Source organism: Brassica napus, chromosome C7 (assembly GCF_020379485.1).
Source record: "Brassica napus cultivar Da-Ae chromosome C7, Da-Ae, whole genome shotgun sequence".
Lineage (NCBI taxonomy): Eukaryota > Viridiplantae > Streptophyta > Magnoliopsida > Brassicales > Brassicaceae > Brassica > Brassica napus.
Window position 1 is genome coordinate 10,888,279 of NC_063450.1, and position 13,122 is coordinate 10,901,400.

The 13,122-nt window shown below is 44.1% G+C and overlaps 2 protein-coding genes and 1 long non-coding RNA gene across 3 annotated transcripts; 1 reads left to right on the top strand and 2 right to left on the bottom strand.

Moving 5' to 3' along the window:
- Nucleotides 1-4,770: 4,770 nt before the first annotated feature.
- On the bottom strand, nucleotides 4,771-5,591 carry LOC125590406. The gene is made up of 2 exons (XM_048763968.1): nucleotides 5,381-5,591; nucleotides 4,771-5,339 (listed from the first exon to the last, which is right to left on the bottom strand). The coding sequence occupies exons 1-2, from the start codon at nucleotides 5,589-5,591 to the stop codon at nucleotides 4,771-4,773; spliced, it is 780 nt and encodes a 259-aa protein (XP_048619925.1).
- A 4,313-nt stretch (nucleotides 5,592-9,904) lies between these two features.
- Nucleotides 9,905-10,594, bottom strand: LOC125590277 (defensin-like protein 287). Its single transcript, XM_048763720.1, has 2 exons — nucleotides 10,269-10,594; nucleotides 9,905-10,177 (listed from the first exon to the last, which is right to left on the bottom strand). The coding sequence occupies exons 1-2, from the start codon at nucleotides 10,327-10,329 to the stop codon at nucleotides 9,990-9,992; spliced, it is 249 nt and encodes an 82-aa protein (XP_048619677.1). The 5' UTR covers nucleotides 10,330-10,594; the 3' UTR covers nucleotides 9,905-9,989.
- A 563-nt stretch (nucleotides 10,595-11,157) lies between these two features.
- On the top strand, nucleotides 11,158-12,922 carry LOC106409294. Its single transcript, XR_001282023.3, has 3 exons — nucleotides 11,158-11,432; nucleotides 11,551-11,921; nucleotides 12,724-12,922. It is a non-coding gene; the product is annotated as an uncharacterized LOC106409294 (long non-coding RNA).
- The last annotated feature ends 200 nt before the right edge of the window (nucleotides 12,923-13,122 follow it).

A 13,122-nucleotide genomic window follows, 5' to 3' on the forward strand; every position in this document is an offset into this window, starting at 1 on the left:
AGTCGTATAAGCCGAGAACCTATCGCGGACTTTAAATTGGTACGAATCAGATTGAAATCGCAACAGGAAAATCGATAGCCGGCTAGTCACCGCATAAACCTAAAAACCGGAAGGAAACCTAGGTCTTGCCCTAAACCCAGCACACTGGTCTCTAACATCTCAAGACATGATATGTAAAAAATGATACGAGATCTTAAAACATGTCTCTCCGTCCGTATCTTAACGTTCATGAAACTTCGTAAAAATAAATAAACAATTTTTACGAAAAATGCACATCTCGAGCAAACCAACAGATTGAACATCTCGCTAGAACTAAATATGAGACGAAAACTCATATTTATTTCAAACATATTCAGAACAAAGTAGTTCGATAAATATTCATCATATATAAAACCGCAGAGCAGTAGGGATTCCAAGCCACCAACGGCCAGTCCCGATAAAAACAAAGCGGCCAAACAAGCCCACACAGAGTCTCAACATAAAGGCCACACTCGGCCATAAATACAAGAAAGGGGAAACCTCTTCCCGTCAAATACTAACTTCGATTCTCACAGATTAAAATTAAAACCCCCAGACATGGAAGCTCCGAATGCATCCGCGGGACAGTCCACTTCCTCATCATCACTGGCAAACTCAGTCGTGTCCTCCTCCGTATCGGGAGAAACCGGGATGGGATCCCAAAATCCCTGAATCATCCCGTCGATCGGGGAAATAAGCACCTCAGCATGGGCATGATCATTCATGCCACCTTTCATGGTTTCCATCTCATCCTTGAAAACAAAGTTGTCCGTCTGCGTCTTCCAGAGGGTTCCACCTGAACCACGACACTCGCGAAAATCGCCCACCAAGTAATAAGCCTCCTTAAGGTTTCCATACTCGGTCTTGAACTGAGAAGCACGGTTTCTCATCACCTTGGCAATCTCTCTCCTACCTCTCCTTTCCGCTCTACGGACGGCCTTGTGATGATCCTTGGCAAACTTCGAATCTCGCTCTATAATTTTGTTTTGCATACGTGCAAGGTCCTTTTCCGCTTTCTCTGCCTTGAAGCGATAAACCATGGCCTCCCTGTGGCTCCCCTCAAGGGATGAGCCAAGCATGTTCAGACCCTGTAAAAATGACTAACATGTTTAAAAAAAAAGGGGCGCATGATTCTATCCGCAAAATTCCTAAAGAAGAAAGAAACTAACCCCGTTGATTATGCGAGATCCTTCCACGACTACCTTGGACCTTTCCAATTCGTCCACAGATGAAGGAGGATCGAAACTCGAGGGTAAACCAGCAAAGAAATCGTCAAAATCCGGAATAGATACCTCGCTCGAACCACTAACGTCACCGTAAGAAAAGTTCGGATCCCATCCTGGAAGAATAGAGTCATCTACGAAAAAACTCTATATCACCAAGATCAATGCCTTTACCCTTAGAGGATCTCGCGTTCGTCTCCTCCGCGGGAACGTCACAGGGTGCAGGATTATCGGACTCAGAATCACTATCCGCTTCTACGCCCACTCCAAGACCAGGATGCACGAGTCTCAACGCCTTGCGGACTCTCCTCGGCGTAAAGAAGGTCTAGAAAAACGGACTATTCCTGAGGAGGTCCCTCATTGCGATCACGTCATCGGGGAATGGGAAAAGCGGGTTGATGAAGGGACTGTCATTCGGCTTGCTCCGGAACAATGGGATGCAATTCTCTTCGACGGATGCAGTGTTTATACGGACAAAGAAGAAGAACTTCGTCCACGAGTTAGAGTTGGAAATAAGCCCCTTAATCACCGTCATATATTTCCGAGGGACCAACCTGTAGAGGTGCAGTTTCAAAACAAGTTGCAGCCTAAAAATCGCTTCAAAATGGTCAGTGGTAAGGGAGAGACCATGCTCATAGCTCAAGATCACGACACCAATGAGATGATGAAAACTGGTGGGATTCAGCTGGCTCATCGATACCTCGAAACGGTCCAACACACGGACTATGATTTCAGGGATCGGAAACCACAGACGACAGCGCACCAACAATGACTCGTAGCAGGTAAAGTAACCCTCCGAGGCATTATCAGCACTTTCCCCTCGACACGGAATTGGAAACTCTACCGCGTCTGAAATGCGGCAGAATGCCCGAACGGCCTTAAGGAATTCACCAGTGCTTCTGCTCGGCGCGCCTTTTTCGACCGAACGCTGGTTCATGACAGGAAATGACTTCTCGCCAGGGGGAGTAATCGAACCATATCTCGCTATCCAGTACGCCTCACCATCGGCAGGATCTAACGAGTGAGGCACGAACTCGGCCTTCGGGACAAGAATATCATCATCGCGAACACCTTAAGACGAAAAACCGCGGGAGGTACCTTTTTCAAAGCCTTTTTCTGCTAGACATCTTTTAAACTTCAAAAAAAAAAGAGAAGAAGAGGGAGAGGGAATTTTTTTCTCAATAAACTTCTTATGAAAATAAGTGAGTGAAAATTATGAGGAAAGTTACCTTCCTTCTTATAGGAATTAAAAGTTACTATTTGTCTGCGGATCCTTGGGTATAAATTTCGTCCAATACGCCTATCTTGCCTAATTCGCCAAACTGCGCGCTAGAATCTCATCGTAATCCACGATTCTAACGGGCTGGGGGCTAACTGTTGGGGTCAAAAACGGACACGACGAAGTCAACATCCAAATATCCGTAAAAATCAGCATGAAAACTTTTACGAAAAGTAATCTTCGTAAAGAAATCTTTACGAAGAACTCTGCGGTGAAATCTTGCACTAATCTCGGTTGATTCATCCAAACTGAACGCCCATAGTCCAAGAACACGTTCATAAAACGTTAGAAAAGGATCCAAACAAGGTCGCCACGTAGCAACCAGTCCGCGAACGAGTTGGTCGCTACGTAAAGACTGAACAAGCCATTCGGTCGGTCGCTACGTAGCGACCTACCAAGCCACTCGGTCGAGCGACCAAGCCACTCGGTCGGTCACTACTTAGCGACCGACCCGCCAACGTGTCGGTCGCTACGCCGCGAACGAGTCGGTCACTACGCAGCGACCGACCAAACCTTTCGTTTGGTCGCTACGTAGACCGATCCAGCGCGGATCAGATCGCTACGTAGCGACCGAACTGTCTCGGACATCGATCAACGGGTACGACCCAAATTCGTGCATTCTCGTATGTTCCTCAATGCTAGCTCCCATGTACCGCAGCCATATCATTTCTCACATCGTTCCGATCAAAGTTACCGTTGAAACTTTAGGATAAAAACCGCGAGAACTTGTTTTTGTCGAAAAGAAAATCTTAACAAACGTCTCATGTCGATAGACGGCCCAACGAGGTCTAAAACGCGACTACAAGCCCACTTACGATTCTTTAAGAACGAACCCATAGATGCCATGGCGGTTTATGTTTTTCTTTTATAAAAACAAATATAAAGATAAGTTTCCGCTGAAAAAATGTTAAGTTTTCGCGGATAAACATGAAGATCGGAAAAAATGGAATATCTCCATTTTTCACTTAAGACGGCTTAAGGGCAGGAAGGGAAAAGCTAACCCCGACCTTGGAGGAGTATATAAGGAGTCCTAGGCGAGAGGCACAAAGAGAGAACTTTTCGAGAGAAAACTTAGCACTTAGAGCAATTAGGCAACTTTCCGTTTTTGTTATTTCGAGTTGCGACTCAACTAGGTTCTGCAGTCTTAGGTTATTAGAACTAGGGAACTTGCCGACAGCTCTTGTAGCCAAGGCTCCTACCTTGTTGTAAACGCTCATACGCAAATTCGGAATAAGACTTCTTTTTGCTCTCTTTTTACGATTTCTTATTTTTCTCGTCTTTATTTTGTGTTCTGATTGCTTGGCGTGTTGTAAACTCTCATACGTAAATTAGGGTTTTTCTAACTTTCTCTATTTAAACGGAAATCGAAAGTGTGAATTTTGGTTCCCACAAGCTTCATGTTATACTTCCTGAGGGTGGAAAAGGCTTGCTGCTGGTGAGATATGTGGTCTTCCGCCTCCAGGGACTTGACCAGCATGTCATCGATGTAGACCACCATGGTTCTCCCGATTTGATCCGCGAACATAATGTTCACCAGCTGTTGATAGGTTGATCATGTGTTCTTTAGGCCGAAGGGCATAACCTTGTAGCAGTAGATCCCTCTGGATGTCATGAAAGATGTTTTCTCCTGGTCTTCCGGATGCATAAGTATCTGAATGTAGCCGGAGAACGCGTCCATGAAGCTCATCAGCTGGTGCCCGCAGTGGCGTCCACCAGCTTGTCGATATGAGGTAGCGGGAAGGGTCCTTTGGACAGGACTTGTTGAGGTTCGTGAAGTCGATGCAGACTCTCCACTTCCCGTTCTTTTTCTTCACCACGACGACGTTGGCTAGCCATTCTGAGTATTGCACCTCACGAATGAACCCCATGCCAAGCAGGCTTTTGACTTCATCGTTGATGATTGCGTCTCTCTTGGGGGCAAACTTCCTTCTCTTTTGTCTGACGGGTTAATGTAGGGGGGTCCACCTGCAGCTTGTGCATGATGATTTCCGGATCGATCCCAGGCATGTCTGCGTGGGACCAAGCGAAGCAGTCGGAGTTAGACCTGAGGAAGTCTATCAGTCTTCTTCTCAATCCTTCGGTCAGCTTGGAACCGATCTTGAGGTGTCGGGTCTGATCTCCTTCAGTTAATGGCACGTCGTCCATTTCCTCTACCTCCGGTTCCTCGGTGTGATGAGCCGGAGGCTTACTCTTTAATTGCTATAAGACCTTGGGCTTTCCTTTCAGAGTGGTCTGGCAACAGGAGCGGGACTACTCCTGATCCCCTCTGATTGCCTTTATGCCCCAGGGTGTAGGGAATTTCACCATTTGGTGAAGAGTCGAGGGGACGGCCCCCATGTCGTGAATCCAAGGCCGTCCTAGGATCATGTTGTAAGACGAGTCCCAATCTACAATGAGGAACTTGGTTGACATGTTGACTCCTTCAGCGCATACAGGGAGGGTTACTTCCCCGGCGGTTTGTTTGACTTCCCCGCTGAACCCTATAAGGGGGGTTATCCTCCGAGTTAGAGCGCTTTCCTCCAGCCCCAGGTCCTTGTATGCGGCCTGGAAGATGATGTTGCTGGAGCTTTCATTACCTACCAGTATCCTTTTTACCAGGCAGTTCGCTACGGTGAGCGATATGACCAGGGCGTCGTGATGCGGGGTGAGAACTTTCTCCTGCTCCTTGGCCGTTAAGCTTATTTCGTCCGTTCCTAGGAGCAGGCATTTTGGCTTGGCTGCCTCTAGGCCGTGCTTAGCGTTCCGGTGCTTTTCTTCGCGGCTGGATGGCTTATGCCGCTGATTTCCGAACCGCCCGATATGACATGGATCACTCGGTCCTGTCGCGGTGGCGAGACGGGAGCAGCTTCAGTGGGCTTACCCGTTGTCTCCTGTCTTAGATGGCTCTTGGCCTTCCCAGAAAGGAACTCCCTAAGGTGTCCTTTCTTAAGCAGCTCGTTGACCTCGATCTTTAGTGCGATGCAGTCCTCCGTTTTGTGACCGTGGTCTCGGTGGAATTGGCACCAGAAACCAGGGTTCCGGAAAGAGTCGAGTGCTTTCATCTTCTGAGGCCACTTGACCTGTTGCCCCATCTGCCTCAGAACATTGATCAGCTCCGCCCTTGAGACGGAGAGGTGAGAGATGTCTGGCCACGTGGACACTTCCATCCCTTCTGCCTTCTCGATCGACCGGTTCTGGTATATGCCCCGGTTCCGATTTCCAGAGTCCCTGGCTGGTCTTTGAGAGGGTTTCTCATCTCGCTCAGCTCGGTCATGTCTGATCGTCTCGGGATCTTGCGTTGCGCCTTGGCGCGGCTGGCGACATCTTCCTCCCATTTTACCTGTGCCCAGGCTCGAGATAGGATGTCTTCCATGGTTTTGCACTGGTATTTGGTCAGCTCCTTATAGAGGTCTCCATCGGGGAGCAGACCTCTCTTGAAGGCAGAGATAGTAGTGGGGATACTGCATTCGGGGATAGCCACCTTTTCTTGATTGAAGCGGGCTATGTAGCCACGCATGGGTTCCGCTCGATGCTGGAGGATTTCGTAGAGGCTGTCAGAGGTCTTCTCCAGGTCCCTGCTGCTGGCTAATTGCTCCACGAATTTTTCGCTGAGAACCGCAAAGGAAGCTATGGACCTGGAGGGTAAGTTAATATACCATTGCAGAGCGGGTCCAGTCAGGGTGGAGCCGAACCCTTTGCACATGGTAGCTTCGCGCAACCCCTTTGGGAGTGCTATGGCGAGCATCCATTGTCTGTATTGGGCGACGTGGTCGTTCGGATCAGTGGTGCCGTCATACGCCTTTATGCTGGGGAAGGAGAACTTCATGGGCATCTTGATCGAGGTGATCTTATCCGTGAAGGGAGTGTCAGCGATGGAGTCGGGGTTGGTCTTCCGAATGGGGGAAGCTACCCCCATAAGCCTCTCTACCATGGACTGCATGGCGTCGAGCCTCTTGGAGAATATCTGGTGAAGGTGAGCGATCATAGGAGACTCCGCTCTCACTGCTCCGTCTGGTGCTTCTTTATCGGGTTTGGGCTCCGATTCGCTGTCATCCACGTCGTAGGTCTGAGCATCCCTGGCCTTTTCGAGCGTTGATGTGTCTCCTCCCAGCGTCGTAGTTGGGAAATTCGTGCCCGTCCCGGAGTTGGGTGTCTCTAGAGTCGGCATAGGGCGGACCTGAGCCCGAAATCGACGCTTCTTGTTGCTCGTCGTGTTGAGGGCTTGGTTCTCGTCTTGGAGGATAAGATTCTCCGATTCGAGCTGGCTGAGATTCTCGGCGCTCTGCTCCAGTTGCTTTGAGTGTTCGTTGAGCTTCTCCTTCAGGGTCTGGAACTCCAAGGAGAGCTCGGGATTGGTCTCCTCCCGAGTTATATGCAATCTGGTTACTTGACCTTGCAGATCATCGATTTGCCTCTGGAGTTCAGCTTCTCTCTGGGTAGCTTCGGGTAGCTCATCCTGCTCGTCCACCGCCATTATCACGTAGTTTAGATTACTCCCCTCCTTCTAGCACCAAACTGTTAGAGGATTTTTGTGTAGGATCTTTGTGAGTACCACGGAACGATGGACAAGGCTGGTTATTGTATAGATTTCGTGAGTGTTAGAGATAAATATACTTGAAGAGATGTTTTATTAGATAGAACAAGTCGGAACTACAATGATTGTTGTATAAACGCTAGTTCTAGCTACCTAGCTATAATCTCTAAGTCTTGAAGTGTCGACCTCTCGCTTTAGGGTTTAGGTTCCCTTTATATAGTCTTCTTAAGGCGGGCCTTAGTCGGTTGGAGTAGGTTAAATTCTTCCATATTCGAAAATATGGAAGGTTCTCCTTATCGGAAGTTTTCCTTTTCCCGGGGGAAGGGGGCGGTCCTGGGGACCGGACCCGGAGTACTTCGTAGCGGGGAAACGGGGTTCCTCCTAGCGGGGATCCTGAGAACCGGGGTCCCTTCCAGCGGGGATCCAGAGGCCGGTGTCCTACCTGGGGTCTGGAGGAATTCAATACCTGAGTATTTTTCCCCAACAGGAACGTGTTAAATCACACCTCGGGATTGCACAAGAAGGAGGAGTAGGAAAATATTTGGGACTCCCGGAACACTTCGGGCGACGAAAAAGAGATCTTTTCACAAGTATAGTGGACCGGATTAGGCTAAAGGGCGCTAGTTGGGCATCGAAACATCTCTCGAGTGCGGGTAAACTAGTCATGCTAAAGGCGGTACTCACTGCAATGCCATCCTTTGCAATGACTTGTTTCCTACTACCAGTGAGCTTGTGTATTCGAATTCAGCCTGCCCTTACGAGATTTTGGTGGGATTCTTCTCCGGAAAAAAATGTGTTGGGTAGCTTGGGATAAACTTATAGCCCCGAAAGCTTTGGGAGGTTTAGGAATCAGAGACATCCAAGCCTACAACAAGGCTCTTCTAACGAAGCAGGCCTGGAGGATAATACCAAAGCCGGAGTGCTTATTTTCAAGAGTACTACGAGGCAAATATTGTAGTAAAGCCCCCTTCCTACAAGTGGATACACCGAAAGCTGCTTCACATGGATGGAGAGGGATTCTGGTGGGGAGAGACCTGCTATTAACCAACCTGAGTAAAGCCATTGGAGATGGAGAAAGTACACGAGTGTGGAAAGACCCTTGGCTAAACATGGACGAGCCGTTGAGACCGGTTGGTCCAATGCAAGAGGTCCACCAAGATCTTTGCGTCGCTGACCTCCTTTGCAGAGAAACTCTGGAATTGAACATACCAAAGAAACTGAGCATCCTTCCCCAACACTTACCGGAAATTTTGCGTATCAAGCCGAGTGTTACAGGAGCGACAGATTCCTTCATGTTGTTGGCTTCCAGATCAGGGATGTACTCAGCCAAGTCTAGCTATTATGTAGCTACAGCAGTTCAAATAGATGCACCCACATATTATCATCAGATCTATAAGGCGATATAGAAACGCAAGACCTCACCAAAACTCCAACTATTCTTATGGAAAGTAGTCCAGGGTGCTTTGGCTCTAGGAGGGAACCTAGCAAAGCGTGGTCTTATGTCTAATGTGACATGCAGGTATTGTGGAGAAGTCGAAACTGCAGAGCACATCTTCCTCCATTGCTACTACACTAGACAGATATGGAGTAACACAATTTGGACCTCGAGCTTCAACCCAGCGAACTGTGTCTCCTTTAGTGAAGCTTTCTTGGCGTCAGGCTCAATCATTATGTTACCACCGTGGGGACTGCCCGGAGATATCTTCCCATGGATCGTTTGGGGCATTTGGACAGCAAGGAACCTCTATATTTTCGAAAACAGAATCTCGACGCCTGTGGAGATTCTTCCTAAGGCCATACGCAGCACAAAAGAATGGCACCATGCCCAAGCGTCTACCTAGCCGCCTCGACCCTCACTGACCCACGTTCCAATCCCACCCATTCACTCCGCACGTGTACTCTGTTTTACTGATGCAGCTTGGCACGCTACTTCATCCAGAGTAGGCTGCGGCTGGATCTTCATCTCCCAACAGGACGAACAACTGCACCAGGGTACAACGACATTTGAGAACATATCTTCTTCTCTAGTAGCTGAGGCGCTAGCTATTAGATCGGCTCTACTCAACGCCCTCGAAGCCGGTTTTACAAGAATCTAGATCAAAACAGATTGTCAAGCACTTGTTGCTCTTATCAACTCGAAGAACCACCCGAAGGATCTCTACGGAATCTCCCGGGACATCGAGCATCTATCCCTTTCTTTTGATTGTATTGCTTTTTCTTTTGTTTCCAGTAACTTGAACTCTCTGGCTGATTCACTGGCTAAATCAGCATTGTACTTGGTTACCACCAACTATTCTTAGTTGGGCTGCAATTTTAATATATGATATGTTTGTGTTAAAAAAAAAAAAGATCGCCCGTCTCGAATACTCTTCGGTTCATTTTGGCAAAAGCGAGTTCAGCGTTCTTTTCCATCGAAGTCGAACTAGAGGAGGGGGGGGGGGGAAGGTGACATTCTTGGTGCATGGGTTTAACAGCCAGAAGTTTTAATGTGGTGGAAGGATTGATGAGTAAGAGAAATAAGAGTAACAATGGACAAAGGGAAACATAAATTGAATGAGATATAATGGGAGGTATGGGATGTTGGATGTTAATAAAATATTAAATTACTTGTATGTAATGTTGATCCCAGGCGTAACAACTCAGGAGTTGCATACTTGCATGTCCGGTGTTACAATAACACGGTTGAAGGAAGATCATTTAAAGAGAAGAAAGAAAAACTCTTAACCCAATAAAAAGATTTATGTTTTGAAATAGCTAATGGACCAAGACTTTAAATTAGTCTGGAATTAAAACAATATCTCATTCGGTGAAAGGTGTGAGCAGTGATGATGTGGCACACTCAGATTACTCGGCGGATGAGGTAGCGTAATGAGAGGAGAGAGTTTAACTTTATTTATATAGATATAGATTTTGCATTACAAAGGCATAGATCTTTAATAGGAAAATGATGAGTAATTTAAACTGGAAATGGTGCAACTGTTGTATTCCCGTTTTCTTGTTTGAAACCATGGCATCTACACAATTTCTTATCACATCGGCAATCAACACAAGCCTGACACGCAATGTTTGATAGACAATCTGATTTCTGTTTACATTTGAATGAGATTATGATTTCTTTTTTGGCCTCCACCACAGAGTTTGAAACTGCCAAAACAAAGAAAATTTAATTAAATCATCATTCATATTGTAGCGGATAATATGTAAATTTTAGTTTGAGGTAAAGAAAGCTAAATACAAGTCGCGGTGAAGACAAGAGTGGCCAAAAATAATGAAACAGTAATGCGCAAATTGTTCATCTCTCTCTGAATTTCGGAACTGCCTTCTATTGTTTTGAAATTTTTTGTTAGAACGATGTCAATGTGAATGATTTAAGTTTGGTTTCAGTGATGGTACACCGTACACTGGGATAACAGAGGTATAAATAGAAGCGTGATGGGCAAGAAGGTTATTACGTTACCTCAAAATGGTTTATTTGTGATCAAGTTTCATTGAATTTGCATATATATTTTTTTTTGAACTTAAATTTGCATATATATTATAAGGTAAAAATTGTAAATGTCCTTTTAAACATGGATTTGTTGGATATGGTTGAATTTTAAAGTTATATCTTTATATTAAAACATAGTTAATATATAATAAAAACATTTAATATTAGCAAAGTCCTGAATCTATATATATATATAAAGTAGAGTTCACTCTCTTTTACAAAAATATGCTAAGTCAAAAAACAAAATATGGAACAAATTAATGATATTTTAAGCTTTAGAGCAGCTATGAGATTTATTTTATAAAAATATACTTTGTAAGATTGAGGCCCTTAACAACTGTTGACAAATCTTTATTAACATTATATCTTTTAACTAATAGCAACGCATTGATGTGAAAACGTTAAGTGTGCTATTACCATTTAATTTTATTAACAATATTATTGACAATGTTTTATATTAGTGTTTATGGAATATTTCCTAAATGAACGTGATCATATAATTATGTGATTTAAAAATAATTTTTTTATTTTTGCAACTACAAAAAAAATTAATTATTTCTAAACAAATTACTTTATAAGCTTTCGTGGTTTACTTCCTTTTTATAATTTTTGACATTAAATTTTGGGCAATTCTTCAAATTAGACCTTTTTAAGTTCATGTCCCAAAAACAGCCGCTCAAGCTGAAGGTCAGCTAAATAGCTTTCATTAATCGGTAAAAAGATTTAGATACCCCCTTTTATAATTAACCAATTACAAGGATAAACTTTGTCATTCTCCATCAGACCCGACTTCGTTTCATCCTCTCCGGCGAAGAACGTCTCCGGCGAAGAATGTCTACGGCGAAAAACACGAAGCTGCTACCATCTCCGGCAAAGAACAAGAACCTCTGATTCTCCACCGACGCCATCATGGTGTGTTTCTAAAGTCTAATATCATTGATTTTAAATACTTAGGGTTTTGCGATTAAAAATTTTGGGGTTTTTGGTTTTTAAATATAATTCAGTTTGTTTTGTTGTATTAATCGAACAGGTAAAAGCAAATCTTGGCTACAAAAGAAGAAAGACGATCTCGTGAAGTTATTCTTTGGTAAGAGGTTTTGAATCTCGTTGTTCCTCTTTCTTCTCTGATAATTGCTTGTGATTTAGAACTACATGAGAAGTGATTTGCGATATATATGGTTGTGGTTCTGTGAGATCTTCATTTTGTGGTTTTGTTGATTCTCTGATTCCTAAGAAAGAGTCTAAGGCCAGTTTGTAGCTGAAGAGAAACACCATTACACGAGAAGTTGTTCTGGTAAAGACAAAGCTATGTTATGTTTGCTGTCCAGCGAGGGAAAGAGCCTTGAAAGTTGTTGGAGGTCAAATCAAAGGCTGCTAAATTTGGGAACACAAGGTTTTGAGGTAATGTACCTTTGATTCTGTTGTTTTCTAGATACAGTTGAGTTACATCAGAAACTATTCTTGAGAACCAGATGTGTTGTATTTTATCTGCAATCCCAGTGTCTTGAGTGTGATTGAGTTGAGTTTTTTTTGCACTTGAAGCCACATTGGAAACGAAGGGCCGATCTGGCAGTTCTCGATGTTGATCATCTCTTTCTTCTCTGATAACTGCTTGCGATTTAGAACTACATGAGAAGCGATTTAGAGCTACTTGAAAACCAATATTGGTTGAAGTAGATTAGAGTTGTGGTTTTTCTTCTTCTTGAGAAGTATGTACTACTCAATTGATGCAATCTTGTGTTGGAAATTGGGTTAAAGTTGGGGTTAGAAAGATCAATTGGTTAAATTATGTTATTGTGTTCAAATTTAGGAAGAATTTGTAAAATGTTTAGGCCTTCTGAGGTATTGATGGAGTAGCCATCGATAATGCATAGGAGTGTGAAACATGAGCTGACCATGTAGTGTGTAGTCATATTGATCTCCATTAATTAGGAAAGAAAATCAGAATACTGAGGTAAAGAAGTATGTTAATCAAACAAATTAGTAATTAGGGAAAAATGTTTTGCTTGGTTACTTGTTTGGCTTACGCATACTGATATTTTTGGCAGACTCTTGAATTTGCTTATGACATTTCTAGTCGATTGCTTGTGTTTGTGAAACTTTGTGGCTTGTTTTTTTGATTTCAGGAAGGTTTTTTTAAGTTTTAGGAAAGGTATCCAGAAAATCCAATATTAACAAATTTGAAAAAACTTTGGTTATGTAGGACAGTAACACGATGAGAGTTTCAGTACCTCTCAGGCTAGCACTGCATGAGCTGAAGTATCCTATTGGTTCGGAGCCAAGGCAAAACATTTGGAGATTTATGTTGTAAAATTTTCATATTTCTGAATGTAACAAGAAAGCATTTTACATATTCTGGATGATTTTACAAAACTAAAAAAAAATAGAAAAAATGTTATAGATGTTGGAAAGCATTTGAGAAAAAAACTATATATCCCACCAATCGAACCCGAGAACTCTAGGAAAAAAACTATATATCCCTATATATTATTTGTGGAACATTTTTAAGTTGTGACTTAAGGGATTAGTGCTGATGTGTAGGGATGGCAATTGGTACGTTAGCCCGCGGGTCTAACCCGTAAAGTCCCACTGCGGGGCGGGC

Bases quoted from the DNA above. Each gene is read 5' to 3' on its own strand.
- LOC125590406 (XM_048763968.1), bottom strand. From the start codon at position 5,591: ATGGGGCAACAGGTCAAGTGGCCTCAGAAGATGAAAGCACTCGACTCT. The intron at 5,340-5,380 runs GTAAGCCCACTG...CCACCGCGACAG, and splicing joins TCTAAGACAGGAGACAACGG to GACCGAGTGATCCATGTCAT.
- LOC125590277 (XM_048763720.1), bottom strand. From the start codon at position 10,329: ATGAACAATTTGCGCATTACTGTTTCATTATTTTTGGCCACTCTTGTC. The intron at 10,178-10,268 runs GTATTTAGCTTT...TTGTTTTGGCAG, and splicing joins TCTTGTCTTCACCGCGACTT to TTTCAAACTCTGTGGTGGAG.